Consider the following 18,322-nt stretch of genomic DNA (forward strand, 5'->3'; position numbering starts at 1 on the left):
TTCCACAGGGTTAGGTTTTCACTGAACATTTCAAGAGTGTCAGAAGCTGATTACAGCTAACTCAACTTTTCTAGCTGCTTGCAGGCAGCAGGAGTTTAGTGTGTTATGGCTCATGAAGCATAATCCGCAATCATACAGCTACTCTCTGCTCTTGGTAAGAAGGCAAATGAGCAGCAGTGGAGTGAGCAAGCCGCTCAGGCTCTTAGAGGTGCAGCTCACATACTTGTTCCCAGCTGAATGGGCTTTTTACACTGGAAATTTTCATTTCACCCATAGAAAAGCAAACTGTGACATCCTGCAATATTTTGCATTTCCATAATAATTCCACTACCTCCCAGGACTTAAAAAATTTCAGGTCACACACATGCCCTGTCCTATATAAGGCAGGCAAGCACTGTGACAGAAAAAGCACTGGAATATCTACTGGTGTTGAAAAAAGTGGAAAGTGAAAATGACAGCTGAAGTAACCTTGGTATAATTTTTCCAGCCTACTGTGTAATATAGATTATTTTACCATCACCAATGAGGACAAGGCTGGATTGACTGGTCGCTTTTCCATCCTGCAGCTGAAAAGTGTAAGTCCCTTCATCCTTGTCCTCAAGTTTATCCATAATCATTTCAACAAGGCCAGTCTTCTGGTCCACCTTCATTTTATATTTCTTCAGGAATGGAAAGTGAAGGAACAATTAATGGATATCAGACTAAGAAAACATTTGTCAAATGTTGTATGATATCTTTAGGTGAAATTCTGTTTCCTTTATTCAGATTCCCACTATCTCCAGCTCTAAACATATAACCAAATAAATAAATCTGTTAAAGGTGAAGCCTATTCATTGATGCTATCCAAGCACGTGTCATGCTTGTTGTATGGTGAGTACTGTGGTCTTTTTCATTAGAAATTGTTTGTGGGATTTTTGTTGCATATATTGAGAGTAACACTTTTTTTGACAATGATTATATTTTTATAAGATTTTCTGTAGAGTGCTCTATCTCTGTCTTCCACCTGTTATCAGTGCTGCAACAAAAGCATGCCGTGTCATGTCTTTGGCTGCTGCTGGAATCAACCACTTGGGAATTTTTCCTTTGTGTAAATAAATTCTTCTAAACAGCAAAGAGAGGTGAAAACTGAGCACAAGGATATGCTAGGGCCATAGATGAAGGAGACAGGATGACTCTGGGCTACTGCAGTGACTTCTTGAAGACCTGGCACTAACCTTATTGCAGTAACTCCTATGGTCTCCACTAGTTAACAGGACATGTGGTACTCACAAAGGTGGCAGGAAGTCATTTAACTCCACTTTATAAATTGCATCCAGTAGAATTCATTTGGAGCTTAGAACTATGTACAAAATCTTTCTAATGATTCTTTCAATGACATACGTTATTTCTCATGAAAATGCATTAGTGTGAAACACTAGTTGGAAGTACATTAGAGACAGAGACATTGATACTGACTGATACTTATAAAAATACAAACTCATGTAAGCAACAAAAAGGCACAAAAAGGCTTACCTCTCCATTGAAAATCTCCTTATCATTAAATACAAAATTGGCCTTTGCATTGCCAGACAGTTTTTCAGCTTGCAACCAGAATCTCACTTCTCCTTTTTCCAAAATTTCCACTGCCAACTCTGAGGCAAGCGGCACGGCTACAAAGAAGAATGAAAAGAATGGAACATATACTGTGCCTGCACCCCAGGAACAATTTTCTTCTATAATCAGAAAGCCACTTCTTCCTTTTATACTTGGATACCGTATGCAAGGTAAATACCTTATGATAGCTCTTCATATAAACAGACTGCATCTCCACCCACATATACATAGGATGACAGACAAGATTTAATCTTTTGATCTTCCAATTACTAGGTCAGTACAGACTGGAAGTGTTCAGGATTTGAGTTATACCCCATTCTAATACAAGGCTATTTCAAAGGTAAACTGTTAGCTTCTCTGCAACATGATGTGAGTCTACATGGCATATGGCACAGCCCCATGTTTAATGAGTTGCCTAACCACATTAATGTAAGACAGTGAACTGACTCAATAGAAAAAAAAATCAAAAAAAACCCAAGCACAAAGCCAGATCAGAGCTGCAGTTTGCAGTTTGCGAGATTTCTGTAAGCACTCTAATCCTCTGCTGAGTGGAACCTCCATCTCCAGAATTCACCAAGTATCACAACACATGCTCCGTCTCCCTGGTACATGATGTTTATCTATGAATACTGGAAATCCAACTCCTTGTGTTAGCAGGAAAAAGAAAACAACAACATGTACAGGGTACTATACTGTAGTTGATATTACTATTTTTTTTAGTTTATTATTACTATTTTTTTTTAGTTTTTCTTGCTCTTGTTAGTAAAAGTGACTTTATCTTTTTGTGAAGATATCTTTATCAGTAACATTAAACTTGAACATATTGCTCATTTTATTGGCTTCCATCATTTTTAGCTGTCTTAGTGGATGCTCAGAAACGCACAAAAATCATACTCTGGGGAGTACGTATGCTGTGTGTGAACTCTCCCGCAATCTCCACTTTCACAGCAGTGTAAAGCTGTATTGCTAGGATATAAGGCGGAACAGCTGAGGACAGCATACAAACATGTTGCAAAATGCTTGATGATACAGTCTGGTGATAGCGTAAAGACACACCTCCTCCTAGATGAATCCCAGGGCAGAGTTGTCTATTTAGCTCCGTGTGTGCAAAGGCTCAGCTACAGCAGGAAAGGACTGGGACTGAGGTAGTGTCTAATTTCTCTTTCTCTCTGCACCTTCTTAAATGAGTGGGGTGCCTTCTGGAGCAAAGCTGCCATCCCACCACACTGATAAACAAAGTTAGGGGTTGAAGACCACCTGTCTTCGTCGCACGTATGCCTTCACACACCTCCCTTACGCTTTTGGTGCCTGAGTGGCACAGGACCCATCTCTGGTGAAAATAAGGCTTCTGGGAGGTGAGGCAAGTCACAGGAAAGAAAGAAAATTGGGAAAAAGACACAGGCTTAGCCAGAGAGAGAAGCTTGGAGGGACAGTGTTACCACGAGGGAGCAGGGCAAAGAAAAACCCCATAAGAGCATGCCTCAGCAGTGCAAATGGTCCTTGTGAAGCTTCCTCACCCAGCGCATCACTTTGCTTATAAGAAACAGAAGGAATCTCAGGTCTTGCATAATTTCTCAAAGCAAAGCAACTGAAATGCTACAAAAGCCAGCGGAAGCAAGAGAGAGAGTGTGTGAGTAGACATCAGGCTGCACTGCTTTTGTCTCGCTGTCAGCTCTACAGCAATTTTAAACCCCCACTTGATTTGCATGTAATTAACTATTAATATCTTCGTCTAACATGGAACAGAGGAAAGTATCTCAGAAGCTGTTAAATAAAGGGCTGAAAAGGTGGAAAAGGATTCTTTTTTAGGGAAAAGGCCTTTCACTCCTCAGCCCAAAGGAACTGGACAAATCTGCATTACAGACGTCAGGGAGCTAAAATCTCATTTTAAAACATTGCCATAAGCACCAACTGAGAGCTACTTCAGGCTTACAAGGTTTTACATCCTATTTGTATAACATCACAAATTTCTGCAAGCACTTGACAGGGAGTCCTCGGACAGTTGCAAAACTGAGCCAGATGAATATCAACCCCTGTTTGTAATTTCTTTATTTTTTCGTATCCACAGGGCCTAGCATGGCCAAAGGAAGTAAGACAGTTTCCTCTTTAAGGAAATGTTCTGGAGTGATCTCTCTTTTTGCCTGTGCCTCCTGGAAGCTTATGCACAACTAGAAGTGTACTATTACATAATACAGCATGAAAAAGAAGACAGGATTTGTGTCCTGAAGAGTTTAATTTTGTGGCATTACTTATGAACACAGAGTGTGGAAGAGCACTCAAAACAGGAGGGTCAGGGCAAGTACACGTGACAACAGTATGGTTTTGTGATGAGTAACTTTCAGCATGAAGATATAATTTGAAGGAAAGAACTGGGAGGACCAGAATTTAAAAAAGGGGTTGCTTGGGCTGTCATTAAGCTGTCAAAAGGTGATACAATATGTTGAGAAGAGTAGAGCTCATATGGAAGAGACACAGAAGGAAATGAGAAAGAGAAATGATGTGGGCAAAAGTCCACTTGTGCAGCCAGTTTTTGACTGGGCTGAGAGGTGCAATGAGGGCTGCGTTGGCAGAGGAGCCAGCAGTGCTTGCACAAAGCTGAAGATGTTAAAACACAGGCAGGAGTCTTAGTGCTTGGAACAAAAAGGAAGAGAGTGCAGTGGGAGAATATGAGACCAGGTTCAGGTCTCATCTCATTGTATGCAACAAGATTAATTATGCAATTCAATATTTTTTTTTCTCAATTATTCAAGTAACTAACAAGGTATCACAAAGGTACAGGACGTCTGTGGAGTTGACAAAAATACCATCTCAAGCAGCAGGAAAGATGTTCATGCTGTCAAGTCTTACAGGAAAAAGGGAGGGAATGAATTTCAGATTGGTATATAGAGATAATTACAGATGAATATACTACAGTTGTCCTCTTTGTTAACCTTAAATTTAACTTATGATAAATTCAGTTGGAAAAAAGTTAGAGAATTTTTCAAATTAAGTTAGGTTTGCTGTGTAAGTATAAAAGGCTGTTCTGCAGAAGAAACAAAGTAAATGGGTGGGATACTTATTTTCCAACTGTTACATAGACTTACTGTATGCCTAGAGCAGTAGCCTGCAACAGATCAGGTAGTGACTTCCATACCTGATGGTGGCAGGAGCTTTGTGGTACCCCACTGCATACAAAATTCTCCCCTACAGATATGTTTGATTTCACTTACTTGGGAATTTATGTTCGTGGCTCAAAGCAAGCAGGCGCTTCATTTCTGCAAAATACGTAAAAGAAATAATATAAGGTGTGCATGCCTTATAGATCTGAGAGGGAAAAAGATGTGAAAGCAAAACAGGCATGCTTAATAGACACGGTGAGTACCTTCTTCGTCAATTGTGTAGCTTGATGAAACTCCATCAGTGTCTGTAACAATACAAGAGTAGATTCCCAAATCATCTTCTCCAAGATCTTTAAAGGTAGCTTTTGACCTTCAGGAGGAAAAAAACCCATTTTGATTAAAAGATGAGATCAGTCTGAACCAAACCCCTGCTTTATGTCTGTAATATCAGAAAAAAAAAATTGGCTTGTATTAGCTTTTACTCTGACTGAGCAGGCAAACCCAGAACTCTGGCCAGTATAAACCAGGGTAGGTCCTACCATGAGTGATGCAAATGGAGATGGCACAACTCTCAGATAGTGCCCAAAGCACTGGAGATAGCTAGTTTAACCTAGTTCAAGTATACTTAAAAATATGATATCAAGTCTTTGAAGACCATAGAAGGTTAGTGTAAGTACAGGCTGATTCAATTTTCATATGCAATGCCATGCTTCTTTCTGTATGGTTTCTATTACTGGAGAAGCACACAGGCACTTCAGAAGCTGAACCTGTGCATTTGCCATTTCTTCCTCTCTGTTAAAAGCCGGAAGAAACAGAGTAGGCTTGTAGTGCATTGTACAAATTACCAAATCAGGCCATGGTGATGCCATCAGACGAGAGTCCTGCTTACTCCTGCACCTCTAAAGATTGTAAGCGCATTACATGGCAAAAACATTTTGCTGGATATTTTTATCCTTTGGAGATTTAAAATAATAACAATAGGAATAATAATAGTTTACTTTGCTTGACAGGTTGTAAGATGATAGAGCATGTATTTTCTCTCCCTATGCCAAACTCAACCAAGTTGCCCAAGCAGGAGGTCTGATTTATTCTGTGTGAACTTCAAGTCCCAAATGGCCTGCATATGGAATTGCTGGAGAACAGCGTAGTCATGAAGTGGCCTTCCACAAACAGAGACAGAGATGTAGCTCTTACTGAGCTACAGATCCAAAACGATGGATCTCTGTGACCAGTCTAGATCTCTTAAACATGAGACTATTGCTACTCCTGAGGATTCTTACTTTCCGCCTTTGGTATCGATGGTCAGTCGGGAGTCATCCTCAATTGGTTCATAGTTCTTGGACCAAACAAACTTAGAGTTTGGAGACATCTGGTCACATTCAAAGTTCAAGGAAATGACTCCATTGTCATCTACATCAACCACCACTTCCTTGGTTCCTGAAAGAGCAGAACAAGGCAATTCCACCTTCTCAGAGGAGCCAGTAAACAAATTTATATAGATGTCATTCATACGGTAGATTAAGCAGATCTTTGCCATTTTCTCAGGTAGCACATAAATTGCTGCAAGCATTGGCCTCCTGGGTTTTTGATTCACAAGAACGGTTCTTATTCTAATCCACAGATTAAAGAGCATCAGAAATCAACCGATTTTTTGAGCCAGTCTAAGCACAAATGAGAGTTACAGTATTTGCTCTGGAAAAACCTGAAGCAGGGGAAAAAAAAGCAAGCCTCTAAATCCACTAAATGTTTGAAATACATTTAGCAACATTTTCCACGGTAAAGGGTAGTCAGAGCTTTCATTATGCAGCATGAATTTTTTTCTTCTCTAACAAGATAAGAGCTCTAAAGGGAATGGGTGTTTGAAGAGGTGGAGGAGGCAGAAGGGGAAACAATCGAGTCACCCCAGCAGTGCACACTTGTGCAACTGAGGCACGTTTTCAGTGGCACTGGCTTTGCTCCGGGAGGTTGGTTTAATCACTGCTCTTGGCATCCAGCCCTGCCGCCGTCTGCAGCATTAATCCTGGGCCCACAAAGGGGAGTGAACATTTGCAATTAGCTGCTTAAGTCGCCCACCCTGTTTTGCCAGTACCTACAGTCCTTGAGCTGGATAAGGTGACCCAGTTTGTCCTTTGAGAGGCCCTGGGAGTGAATCTCAGATCAGAAACCTGAAGGCACCTCTCTCCTGCCCCCTTGCACCCCAGTGAAGCTGAGGGAATTTCGGCTGGGATTCAGGTGGCTCGGCGGGCATGTCATCTGTAGCATTAACTTTTATTTCAACAACTTGTCGGAGAATGTCAGGGAGAGCGTGTGCACTGAGAGGTGCTGGAGAACATCCAGCCTCCTTTTCTGTACAGCTCTGAGCTGGGTCTCGCATCCAAATAGGGCACTCATGTTATATTACTCAGCCTAAGACAATTCTGGGCTGCTCAAAATGCTAAAGACACACTTTCTCCACAAAGTATTGTACTTTAAAGACAAGGGCCTTATTGCTCACATTATTCCTAACATTGAGCCTCAAGCACACAAGGAAATTTCTGTATTTCATCATCCTAATACTATACATGTCCTTTCCAGCACTGTGAGTAGTTCCTGTAATGGCAATTTGTGTACATGCAGCTTTCTTAGTCTTTATAATTTGACATAACCATTTTATGAAAGATGGATGAATATTCCCATTTTGGTACTGTTATTTACCAGCCCTAGCAGTAATGAAGCACATTTAGTACTAATATATGAAAAACTAAGTCTATAGCCTACAAATATTTCACTAGGCAACAGCATATTTGCAAATTTTTTATAATTTAATTTATTATATGCAAATTCATCACTTGACATTTCATTAGTGTTCAGTTCCCTGTAGATCATTAGCACATGAATCTTTTGATGGCACTTTATGTGATGTGTGAAGAATTACAGCCAGAAGGTTCATCTCAAGAACAGAAACTTTAATTTTTGCTTTGAAGTATTCTCATTACGATAATAATGCATAGCATTTATTTCCGGAAGTGATGCTGGCATTTACGTCTAATATTTGTATGAGTGAAAAAAGAAAATCTTTTTAAATTACTGAGCAGAGGTCTCCACCTATCCTACAAAGTGAATCCAAAGAAGCTGCCCTAGCAATAGCAGTCTCAATTTCCTTCCTCTTGGCATGATGATTTCAACATATCATCCAGACCTTCTCTTAAAGTTATTGTAAGAAATAAAATACTTAAATGCCATGTCAAATCTCCATTTATCTGAGCATTTTATTGCATTGAAAGGGAAGAGATAACATGAAGATAAAGCAGACAGCTTCAAAATACTAGAGTTAATGGCATTATCTTGAATACAGATAGTCAGAAAAGTTGAATGGGACAGGGTTTCCTTCATTTCTGTGGTTCAGGCTCCTCTCAAGTGACCGATGCAGGACTAGAATCTAATTTTGCTTTGCACAGAGATGCACAAGTACTAATGGCAGCAATGGGGAAAATACAGTCTGCTCTTGGATTTCCCCTGCTTCCTGTGAGACTCCCACACACCACAGTGTTTTTGTATAAAGTTACAGCTCAAAAGTAGCCTGGATTCATATTTGATTATGTGGGTGGGTTTTTTTATTTAAGTTTAGAAGATAACTGTAAAAATTATATGTAATTTTTAAACAAAAGAAGGTGGATACAAAGTATGGCATCATTACATTTACACATTTCTCTGGATAAAGACAATTGGTACCATCCTTATTAAAGTAAATATTTTTATTCAGGATATTATTTACTTACATTTTTGATTAGAGAGCTAAGTTGTTTGGGGATTTTACACATTTGCTAAAAGCAGCATTCCAGACAGGAATTGTCTAGAGAGACCTAATAATATTTTGTCTCCATCCAAGATGGTAATGGCAGTATTCATTAGGCAACACCAAAAGACTTGTGGTAATTTTTAAAGAATTGTATGATTGTTTTTGAGATTTGTATGGTTTGAGTGAGAAAGGTAGAAGCCTGCCCAAGAGACTTTCGGAATTTTTTTTTTTAATAAGCCTTTTGTCCTCCTACCACTTTTAAGAAGCTTAGTTTTGTGGATGCCATATCCGCAGATCTCAGCTCAAAATATGGGTCAACCAGATTTGTACAAGTAAATAATTTTCATCTTCCTTGAGATTTCAGTGGGCCAAACCCTGACTTTCCTGTGATCCCTCAGACATTATACCTATGAACCCAAGTCTTGCTTGCAAAGAGGCCGTCATCCTGTGATGTACCTCCTTCTCTAACGGTGATGTCTGCTCAAGTTCATATTGCCAGGTAGGCATAGACCTCATTTGAATGAACACTGAAAACACTTTACAAATTCTTTTTGCCATGATGATCACCTTCACAAGAGTTAATGTTTGCATTTTCCTGAATTGAAATGGTATGACCAAATCCTTTATTTAGTACACTTGAAGACTGTTATCATAACAAAGAAAATGGATTAGTAAAGCCAAAGGTTTAGTACTAATACTGGTTTGATTCTCTTTTTAGAGGTGGTTGCTGCATATAAGCTGTTTTCAAGAATAAGTTTCTAAGTTTTGCCTTATTCCACTTGGAAGTGATAGAAATAGCCCTAGTCCTTCAGGGGCCTGTAGATCTGAAATTATGACTACTGTGTTTTTGAAATGTCCTATCCCAAGCCCTTCTTACTCACACACTTATCCCTTTTCATCCTCGTATCCCAATCTTACACCCTCTCAGCTTACCACCTACTCCTTCTTCTCTATCCTAGCCTCACTGGCAGTTGCCCCAGTCTCCCCACGCCGCATTCTCCAGTTCTTTTACACCTCCAACTTCAGATCTTCTTTTTCAGACTTTCTTGACTTACATCCTCACTGAGAGCCAGCTTAAAGCTTCTTAGGATTTTTCCCATTTATGAGAGCTGGGCCAGGAAAGCTGCAGTTACAGGAGATGTAGAATGGATCTGGGCGTCAGAAACTGGAAAAGTATCCTGGGAAAATGCTCCTGAGGCAGCCAGGATGATGACTGCTGGTGATGTCTGCTCAACGTCTCCCAGTCAGTGCCATCCCAAACAAACCCTGAACATTTCTGCAGGCAGGAGCAGCTACAAACCTGACTACGTAGGCTGCTGTTTGCCCAGGCAGTCACCCCCTTTGCCTACGCCCCTGCTCTGCTACTCATGCCCCCTGTGCCACCAGGCACATGACATAGGTTAAAGAAAGGAGAATCATAAAGCATAAATGACTAGTTTACCATAGGAAGGGCAAAAATCTGTATCTGTAGCATTTTGGGGTTGAGCTTATCTTAGTGGGTCTTCTTTTTATGCATCTGCCTATAGATATATGCAAACCTTACAACTTTACTGTACTTTTATATTCCTGAACCTCTCGTTATGGTAAGAAAATTTGTTCTGACCTTAAACTGTACCAGACAAGAAAGTCAGATGTGATCCTCAACTCACTCCCTACTTAGTAAAAAATTTTACTTGAGAGGGGTCAGACTGTTTTCATGCAGCCTGTGTGTAAACACATTGCACAAATAGGAATCTGTTTAAATATGACCAAAAAAGGAAGTATTTCCAACAAACCTGGTCGTGTTTCAGCGATGACAGGATCTGTGACATTGGATGGTTTCCCAACACCAGCCTGGTTTGTGGCTCGCACACGAAACACATAGCTCACACCTTGTTTTAGATCACCTATCTGGAGGAAGCAAATATACATGCACAGTGTGTTCCAAAATGGTGTTTTTAATTTCATGCTTGCTACCAATCAGTCTGGATACTTGAAAATTATACTCTCCTTCTTTTATTGTTTTTGCTTCTTTTCCTATTTCTTTCTCTTTTTTTTTTTTCAATTCCAGAGTGGCATGACTAATCCATATGGTTTGTGTCTTCCTTGTATGCATAGCCAGCGTTTAGACAGCATTTTTATTGTCATTGATTTCTTTCCAGAAGGCACATTATTATTGGAACAGGATGTTTTTGACTCACGTACATTGACCTCTGAAACATCATAGTCTTTTATTGCAGGTAAATTACAGCTTTAAAAAATTAAATTATCAAGGTAATAAGTGCCAGCCACACCTACTTAAAAACAGGAGTGCATTTAAGTGAACATATTTAATTGTAGTGACTTGAGGACTCACACTGACATTAACACCTGTGAATTCTCCTTTAAAACACACACAAAAGGATCACACTTTAAAGTGAGTTGTCTTTCAAATATTCTGAAAAGCACACAAATAGCAAACCTGCTAAAGACGTATCTCCTGTACTGAGATACTGCTGATCCCTTATTTAGAAGTGATTCCACAAAATGATGTAGCATAATAGTGCAAAAAGCTTGGGTTTAACTTGCTGTGAAATGTGAAGAGAAGGTTCTTTGTATTAGAATCACCTGCCACATTACCACAACGTCTGGGTTTGTTCCATTTGGTTTTGTGTAGTGATACCTTTGGCAAGCCCTTTGTGCCAGAAAATGCTAGGGATGCCTCCTGTGTTATAGGAATCATATTTGGTTTTAATAGTGCTTTCTTTTATTTTTAGGCTTGTCATATTACATTGGCTTCTGAGTTACTGTCTTGTCTGACTATACTAGCGTTGCATGTGTGTATTCTTGGCACAACAGAGCCTGCTGAGTATTTCATTAAATGGAACCGTGATCAGCACAGGATGATGCTATCGAAGGCTGACTTCCTGAAGGTTATACCTATACAAGTATTTGAATCTTAAGATATTTACCTTCAAGTATTTCTTCTGAAGTGGCTTCTCATTGACACTTTTCCAGTGTTCCTCCTTTGCTTCTTTTTCCTTCATATCAACATAATAACCTGCTATGGGGCTACGACCAGTATAAACTGGTTCCTTCCACAGTAAAACCAAAGAGTCCTTCCTAACTTCTGTGCATGTGACATCATGGGGTGGCCCTGAAAGGTAAGTGTTAAAGATGCAGTTGTGGTATCAAAATAAATCCCAAAGGGACTAATGCATAAGACTACAGAAACCAAAACCAGACACCTTGTTATACATCCAGAGGGGACATAACATGTGCAGTTCCCTCTGTATCATATTTAGACCCAATATAAATACAACCCATGTATATTAAAAAAACTAGCCCAAAAAACAATCCGATTTGTCGAGATTGGTATCTTGACCAAATATTCATGAACAAACAAAAATGACCAAAAAATCTCCAAACTCAGGGAAGTGAGTTAATTATTAAGCTAATGTGCTGCTTTAAGGACTGCTCTAAAGTCCACTGGAGTCAATGGAGGTTGTTTTCAATAATTTCAATGAGTGTTAAAAGGCCAGCAGTCTGGCCTTGAACTGATACATCTAGACAAAGGTTATAGGACCCCATTCTTCTCTGCCTTGTGCCTTAGACATGTATTTATGTCTACCTTTTAAACTAGGAAGCAAAGTGGCAGACACAGGACAGGGGCCAAGCAGGAAAGATTAAAAAAAATACAAACTGATTGTAAAATGCTACTGATTAAATAGAGACTGTTTAATGCATCATTGTAAATGTACTAAATCAAAGTGATGAAGATTCAAGGCTGGGTATGAACTTCAGTGCCTGTCACCTTCCTGGGAAACTGAAGGCATCGAGAGCTTAGATAATCCACCACAGAGCACCTTTGGACTGTGAGTAACCACCACCTCCCACTCAGGATCCTACCAGGCACAGCAATGGTCCATTCTTCACATTTGAAGGGCTGGCTGGGTAAGGAGGGTGTCCCAACCCCAGCCAGGTTGGCAGCAGCCACCTGGAACTGGTACACCATGTTTTCCTTCAGGTTCTGAATCTGCAGAATCAGTAAGATGGTACTTATTAACTTTGGATTAAGACTGTAGAAGAAAGTCACAATGGCAATTACTAAATGCATGAGTGTGCTTTTAAGTGCTCGAAGAGATGAAAACATTATTGACTTCATACATAAGTCAATAACTATCTTAGCTTTTCCTCTAATCAGTGGTGGAGTCTATGTGAGTGATCTTAGCACACTCCTCTTCCTGTTGATAGACACTTTGGTAATAAGGAGAGAGCAGGGTATTGCTCAACAATCATATTAATCTGTCTCCTGGCACAGAGCAAGTTCACTTAAAGCAAGAGTTGTGCTCACAGTGGTGTGAAACTTAGTCCTGGCATTGCTTTTCATTTGTAAAGCAGCTCAACTGGGTTGTAGCTAGCACTGTCTCTAAATTGGATCAAGAACTGATCACAAAATGCAGCTGGCGCCGAGCTGGTTCCAGCACCAGCAAGCACTGTAGGAATGCCATTTGTTGTGAGGACTTGACTTATAAAATTCAGGCTCTGTCTAGAGTAGTGAATTCGTCGATGACAGTTGGTACCAGACTAAAAGATAAGCGTACAAATAACTTTGCAGAAAACAGAGCTAAATAAATTTATCATTATGGATATAAAACCATCTGAAATAGCAGTTGGTATGCTGAATCACAATTCACCCAAGCCTGTCCTTGAGATCTGCTTTGGAAATATTGTCTGCACCCACAGCAATAGCAGCAGGTCACTTCTTACCCTGTACGCCCTCTCGCTAACAGCGTTAATGTTGGCCTCCATCCATTTTCCAGGAACTCCATCGACCACTTCACGATAGTTCACGTAGTAGCCAGTAATTTCAATTCCACCAGTGACTTTAGGTTGTTTCCATCCTAACACCATTGAGTCACGAACACTCTCAAGTACCATGATGTCGTAAGGTGGAGATGGAGCAGCTGTTTCAACATGAATAATAGATAAGAAGGAAATAATGTTTCAATAGTCAGGTTGGCTTTCAATTACCATATTCACGTGGCTCCCATCCTGCATTTCCAAATTAGGACAATATTTAGGTGGTCAAGGAATTTTTCCAGAGTTGGAATAAGAAATGCAGGATAAAAGCTTCTGTAAACCAAATGAGGAAGTCCAGACTGCATAGGAATTAGTGGGTTTTTTTTGCTTTTTGAAATGCAAGCTGATACATAGTGAAAGGATGTGTTGCAATTGCAGCTCTGATGTAAGTGATCAGGACTTGCTTTAAAACTGTGAAAAATGAGGAACTAAAACTAATATTACAAGCACAATAAAAAAAATGGAGATGCAATGATTTGGTTTCTTTTGTTGAAAGCAAACCCTTTTTCACATATACAATATTTGTTGGTAGTTCCTTTTTCAAAATAGGCTTACATTATTCCCTTCTGAAAATGGACTTTATCTGTTAATTCTTTTTAGTTATTTATTTGTTTATTTATTTATTTAAATTATTTTATATTTTCACGCTATGCAAATTTTATCATTGCACCCATCACATGATCTTACCTTAACGAAAGGAAGCATGCTCATACGCATTGCAGACTGACCAGCAATGGAACATGTCTGTTACTGGAAATTACATTAAAAAAATCGTGGCATAATCCTCTTTTATAATTTTTTTAAACAATACAGAATACACTAGCTCAATCCCAACATATTTTCCTATAAAGCCTTTTCTGTATCTAGCGGGAAAATGCTTGTCCACACCCAATATGCCATGCACCAGTGAAAAACCTTACTTGAGATCCTGAAGTCCTGCATTTGATGGAAATCCTACATCATATATGTTTCCTTTTGTCTTTCATGTTTAATGTCAGCCCCAAGTGCCTCTACTTTGTTTTCTGCTAAATACTTTGCACAAGCTTTTTGAGCTTCACTTCAGAGGCCTGGGGAGGAATTCAGTTCACTAGCCAAGTACCAGGATTTAAATGAAATTCAAGCTCCACATTTCTCCAGCACAATAAGTGTTTAGGTGTTGACAACATAAAACATGATTTTGTGTGTGAGCCTTCAGCTTGACAGGTTTTGCTCATTATATATTGCTGTCAGTCAGAGATACGACACAACATTCATTAGGACTGTCTCTCAGAGGATAAGCTGTAGCTTAGGCGTAAATCCACAAAGGATCTTCATATATCCTAACACAACACAGATTTTCATGCTTACCATCATAATCAGATTTTGTTTCCTTCACATGTACATAACCCAGAGACTAGGTAACAAGACTCCTAACAAACTACTGAAGAGATTTAGAAATAATACGATATCTTGGATACATTAATAGGTAGCCAAACAAGATATTAAATTAGTAAATGGATTTACATGTTTCACTTTCCGTAGCCACGGAGTTTGTAAAGTGGGCTCCAATACCATTACATGTATAATGATCTTAATGGAGAGTTGAACACGTAATCAATGGGTCTGACAGAAGATGCATCACTGTAGAGCATGCTCACTTGCAGTGAGGGCAAGCAGACGCTACAACTGTCTGAACTGGATGTACCAAAGCAGTGAAATCTATTTATTTTATTAAGTCTCACCTGTATCTTTATTCTTTGTCACTTTTTCCAATGTCAAAAGATCCCTGGGTTGAGACTTACTTGCCTGCTTAGCAGCAGCTTTTTGTGGTGCAGATGTGACAGCGTCCTTAACCGTTTCTCTCACGTTATTGTCTCCTGTACTCCCCAGTTTGTCAGAGCTACTGGGTAGTGTGTCTCTATTAAATTTAGCATTGCATTTTAGCAAAGCATCAGTGTCAAAGATAGGCTGGGAGGACTCATGCATGCCTTCCCAGCTGGTAGTGCAGTCTGTTAGTCCACCAGCTTTACCACTCAGTTCAGGACACACACCATGAAGCAATCCTCCCCCTGTAGTTGCCAGGAAACAGCAAAGACATTTTGAATTAGAATACATTCTTTTTTCTTCCTTTAGTCAACAGAATGAAGAAATGCGCACAGTGAACAATGCAGCCAAAGTATGACAAATCACAGGTTTTGCACACAAAATGTTAAGCTTGAATTCACAAAAATTCGAAATGCAAAGAATACCTCTCAACCCGCTCACAAGTAATGTTCTTTTACTAGTGTCTGCCTTTCAGAGCAGAAGAAAAATGAGAAGTTAATAGTAATCTTCATTTGCTACAATTATTTTAGTATTAGATCTTCCAAGTCATATTTCTGATCCTTTCAAGATGATCTCCCTAAATTGCCCTAGGCCACATCTCTGCTCTAAGGTTGTGAGGTATGGAGTTTTATACAAATGAGAGTGAGGATGTTGCAGACAGACAATTTATTCTAGCCCAATGATCTCATTAATCATTATGGATTAGTTCGGGCGGTGACAAACACAAATAATTCATCAACAAAGGGAGAACATGCAGGGTTACAGAAGGTTTACAAAAGACACATTGCACTCATTATTACGTTTAGGTATGGAAAGACATTTCTTAGAAACTGACTGTGTATAGGGAAGTGTGCATTAGAGGCGATAAATACCACATTATGGAATCAGAACGACATTCCATTTGCCAGGATACCTATGAAGTGAACTTGCAGTGCTCTCTTACAGTGGTTCACAAGAAACACCTGAAGAAGACTGGATGGTGAAGGTGAACAGTCTAAAAGAGCACAGTGACTGTGAAACTATGGCTGTGAGACAATAGGATCTGTGGATAAATTGTCATTTGTGGACAGCATTGTAAACCAACACAATTAGTTACAAATAGTTGCTGAAGACTTCGTTACTTAATTTTTTTAAAAGTGAATTTACCATTGAAAAGAGCAATGGAAAATAGCTTACCAATGGCTGCTTGCACTTCTATAGGCTCTGAATCCTGGGAAAATTCACTGAGTCCTGCTGCGTTAACAGCTCTGACTCTGAAAATGTATTTCTCACCATTGATGAGCCCATGGCAAATGAATCTGAAACAAATCAGTAGAGGAATACTTAAAAAGTTTTATGAAGAAACTAAAAATCTTAAGGGGAAAAAGAAAGCATTTCTTCCATAAAATTTATTCTGCTGTCTGTGAACTGAAAATGAACCATGACCCTAGTCACTTAAATGAAGGTCAGAGAATGCAGAATGTATTTAAGCCCCTCCTTCAGGCAATGAAGATTATGTATAAACCCCTGTCTCTTTAGACATACCGTTAACCAACTCTCCTTCTCTAAGACTACCAAAATTTTTGTATTACTGGACAGTCTACCTTACTTCTGCTAGTATATAAAATCAAAAAAAAACCAACATGAAAATCTCCAGGTCTGTATTTGCTTGTGGGATATCTTTGTAAGTAAGACAGCACAAGTTCTCGTAATTCACTTCCAATCGTAAATGAAAAATTGCAACGTTCAGGAAAGTTACAGGGCGTTGTACAAGAGCTTTCTTGCTTCATACATGACACAATAATCTAAGTCAGACAAATCTTTAGTAGAATAGTTTTTCTACTGGATTACCTAATGATCACAAAGAAGAACTTACAAATTTTCTCTGGTGTCCACCCTAAATCCACAAGTTTTCCCAAAACATCAATAATAAATTTTGGAAAAATTCTGTTTTGGAAATTTAAATGACTTATTTAAAATAATATTTATTTTTCAATAGGTATTTTAAGTGTATTTTATTTCATTTTACTTTTATTTTGTTCTACTTCACAATGTCATGTCTTGCACTATCAATGCTTAGCATGCAATGGTGTAAGAAGGAAATATAATGTGAAAACCGAAATGTATTTAACAATCAAAATTTTAATTTGGGGAAAGAAATAAAACCTGAATAAAAACTTGCAGAGCAGAGTTTTTCCTACTCATTCTGCTGGACTTTTCCAAATCATTTGCTTTCAGCAGAAACAAATTTCAAAAGATCAAAATATACCACATAATGCATCTGAGATTGACTCAACCAGAAAAGCCAAGAGCTGAGAGACAGCCTGTGCCTGACTGCATCACACACTGCATTGCATTGACTGAAAATGCAGGATAGGAACCTAAGCAGCATAGTCACATCACAATATATAGTAACTCAGAGGAATATTTTTATTTCTACGGTGAATAAAGAACCTGCTTTGCATTTTAAAAGGAGCAAACATCACTGACATTTGATGTAACCATAATCATAGAGATCTATATGAAAGCATATAATTTTGGCACATATACAGTTTTTGCAATATAAATGCACAGAACGAAATTGTGCTTGTGTTCAAGCAAGTGGGGTTTTAGGTACTTTTGAAACATTAAGCTTTTACAATGCTCTTCTAAACAACAAAGTTGATCTAAGAGTATTAGCAAAGCCTTACTTATTGTTGTAAGGATTGCCATGGATAGCAATTTCAAATAAGCATGATCAGTCATAACAAGCAGGGACTACTTCTGGACTGATATCAATCTACTGAAGATCAAGTTCTGCAATTGCTCCTTTAGCCTCTGAAGATGACATCTTTATTCAAACAAACCAAATCTGACTTTGCTTGCAAAGTTTTAAATCTTGATTATTTTTTCTGACTGGAGTCTAAGAGTCATGTCAGTAGGAAACGTGAGTTTATATCCAGCATTTAATAGTGTTCATTAGTACTTTGATAATTGGAGGTGAAAAAGCAGTTAGAAAATAATATTGTTAGGGTGATACAGTCCACATGTCCTCCTGACATTCTAGATACACAGTTCAGAAATGTTTACAGCAGTCTTCCAAAACAAAGGAGTTTGCTTCCAAACATTATGCAGTTTAGTTTTACATATTCGTAACTTCAGCCATTCCTGACTGTACTGTTTCTCATCAAACTGATAGGCTAGAACTAGTGAGCTGCTTCTCTTTTCCTCACTAGCAACGTCTGTGTTTCCTCCCCCTTCACTAATTGCT

The 18,322-nt window shown here is 38.9% G+C and overlaps 1 protein-coding gene across 1 annotated transcript in view; it reads right to left on the reverse strand.

Moving 5' to 3' along the window:
• Window positions 1-18,322, reverse strand: part of LOC104280371 (M-protein, striated muscle-like) — a 72,525-nt gene that overhangs the window by 17,641 nt on the left and 36,562 nt on the right. The window contains 11 exon segments of the mRNA XM_009878000.1: window positions 515-659; window positions 1,513-1,649; window positions 4,803-4,847; window positions 4,955-5,061; window positions 5,972-6,128; window positions 10,245-10,359; window positions 11,400-11,584; window positions 12,337-12,463; window positions 13,198-13,394; window positions 15,321-15,338; window positions 16,270-16,391. Coding sequence (XP_009876302.1) covers window positions 515-659; window positions 1,513-1,649; window positions 4,803-4,847; window positions 4,955-5,061; window positions 5,972-6,128; window positions 10,245-10,359; window positions 11,400-11,584; window positions 12,337-12,463; window positions 13,198-13,394; window positions 15,321-15,338; window positions 16,270-16,391 — 1,355 coding nt within the window.

Source organism: Apaloderma vittatum, unplaced genomic scaffold (genome assembly GCF_000703405.1).
Source record: "Apaloderma vittatum isolate BGI_N311 unplaced genomic scaffold, ASM70340v1 scaffold5941, whole genome shotgun sequence".
Lineage (NCBI taxonomy): Eukaryota > Metazoa > Chordata > Aves > Trogoniformes > Trogonidae > Apaloderma > Apaloderma vittatum.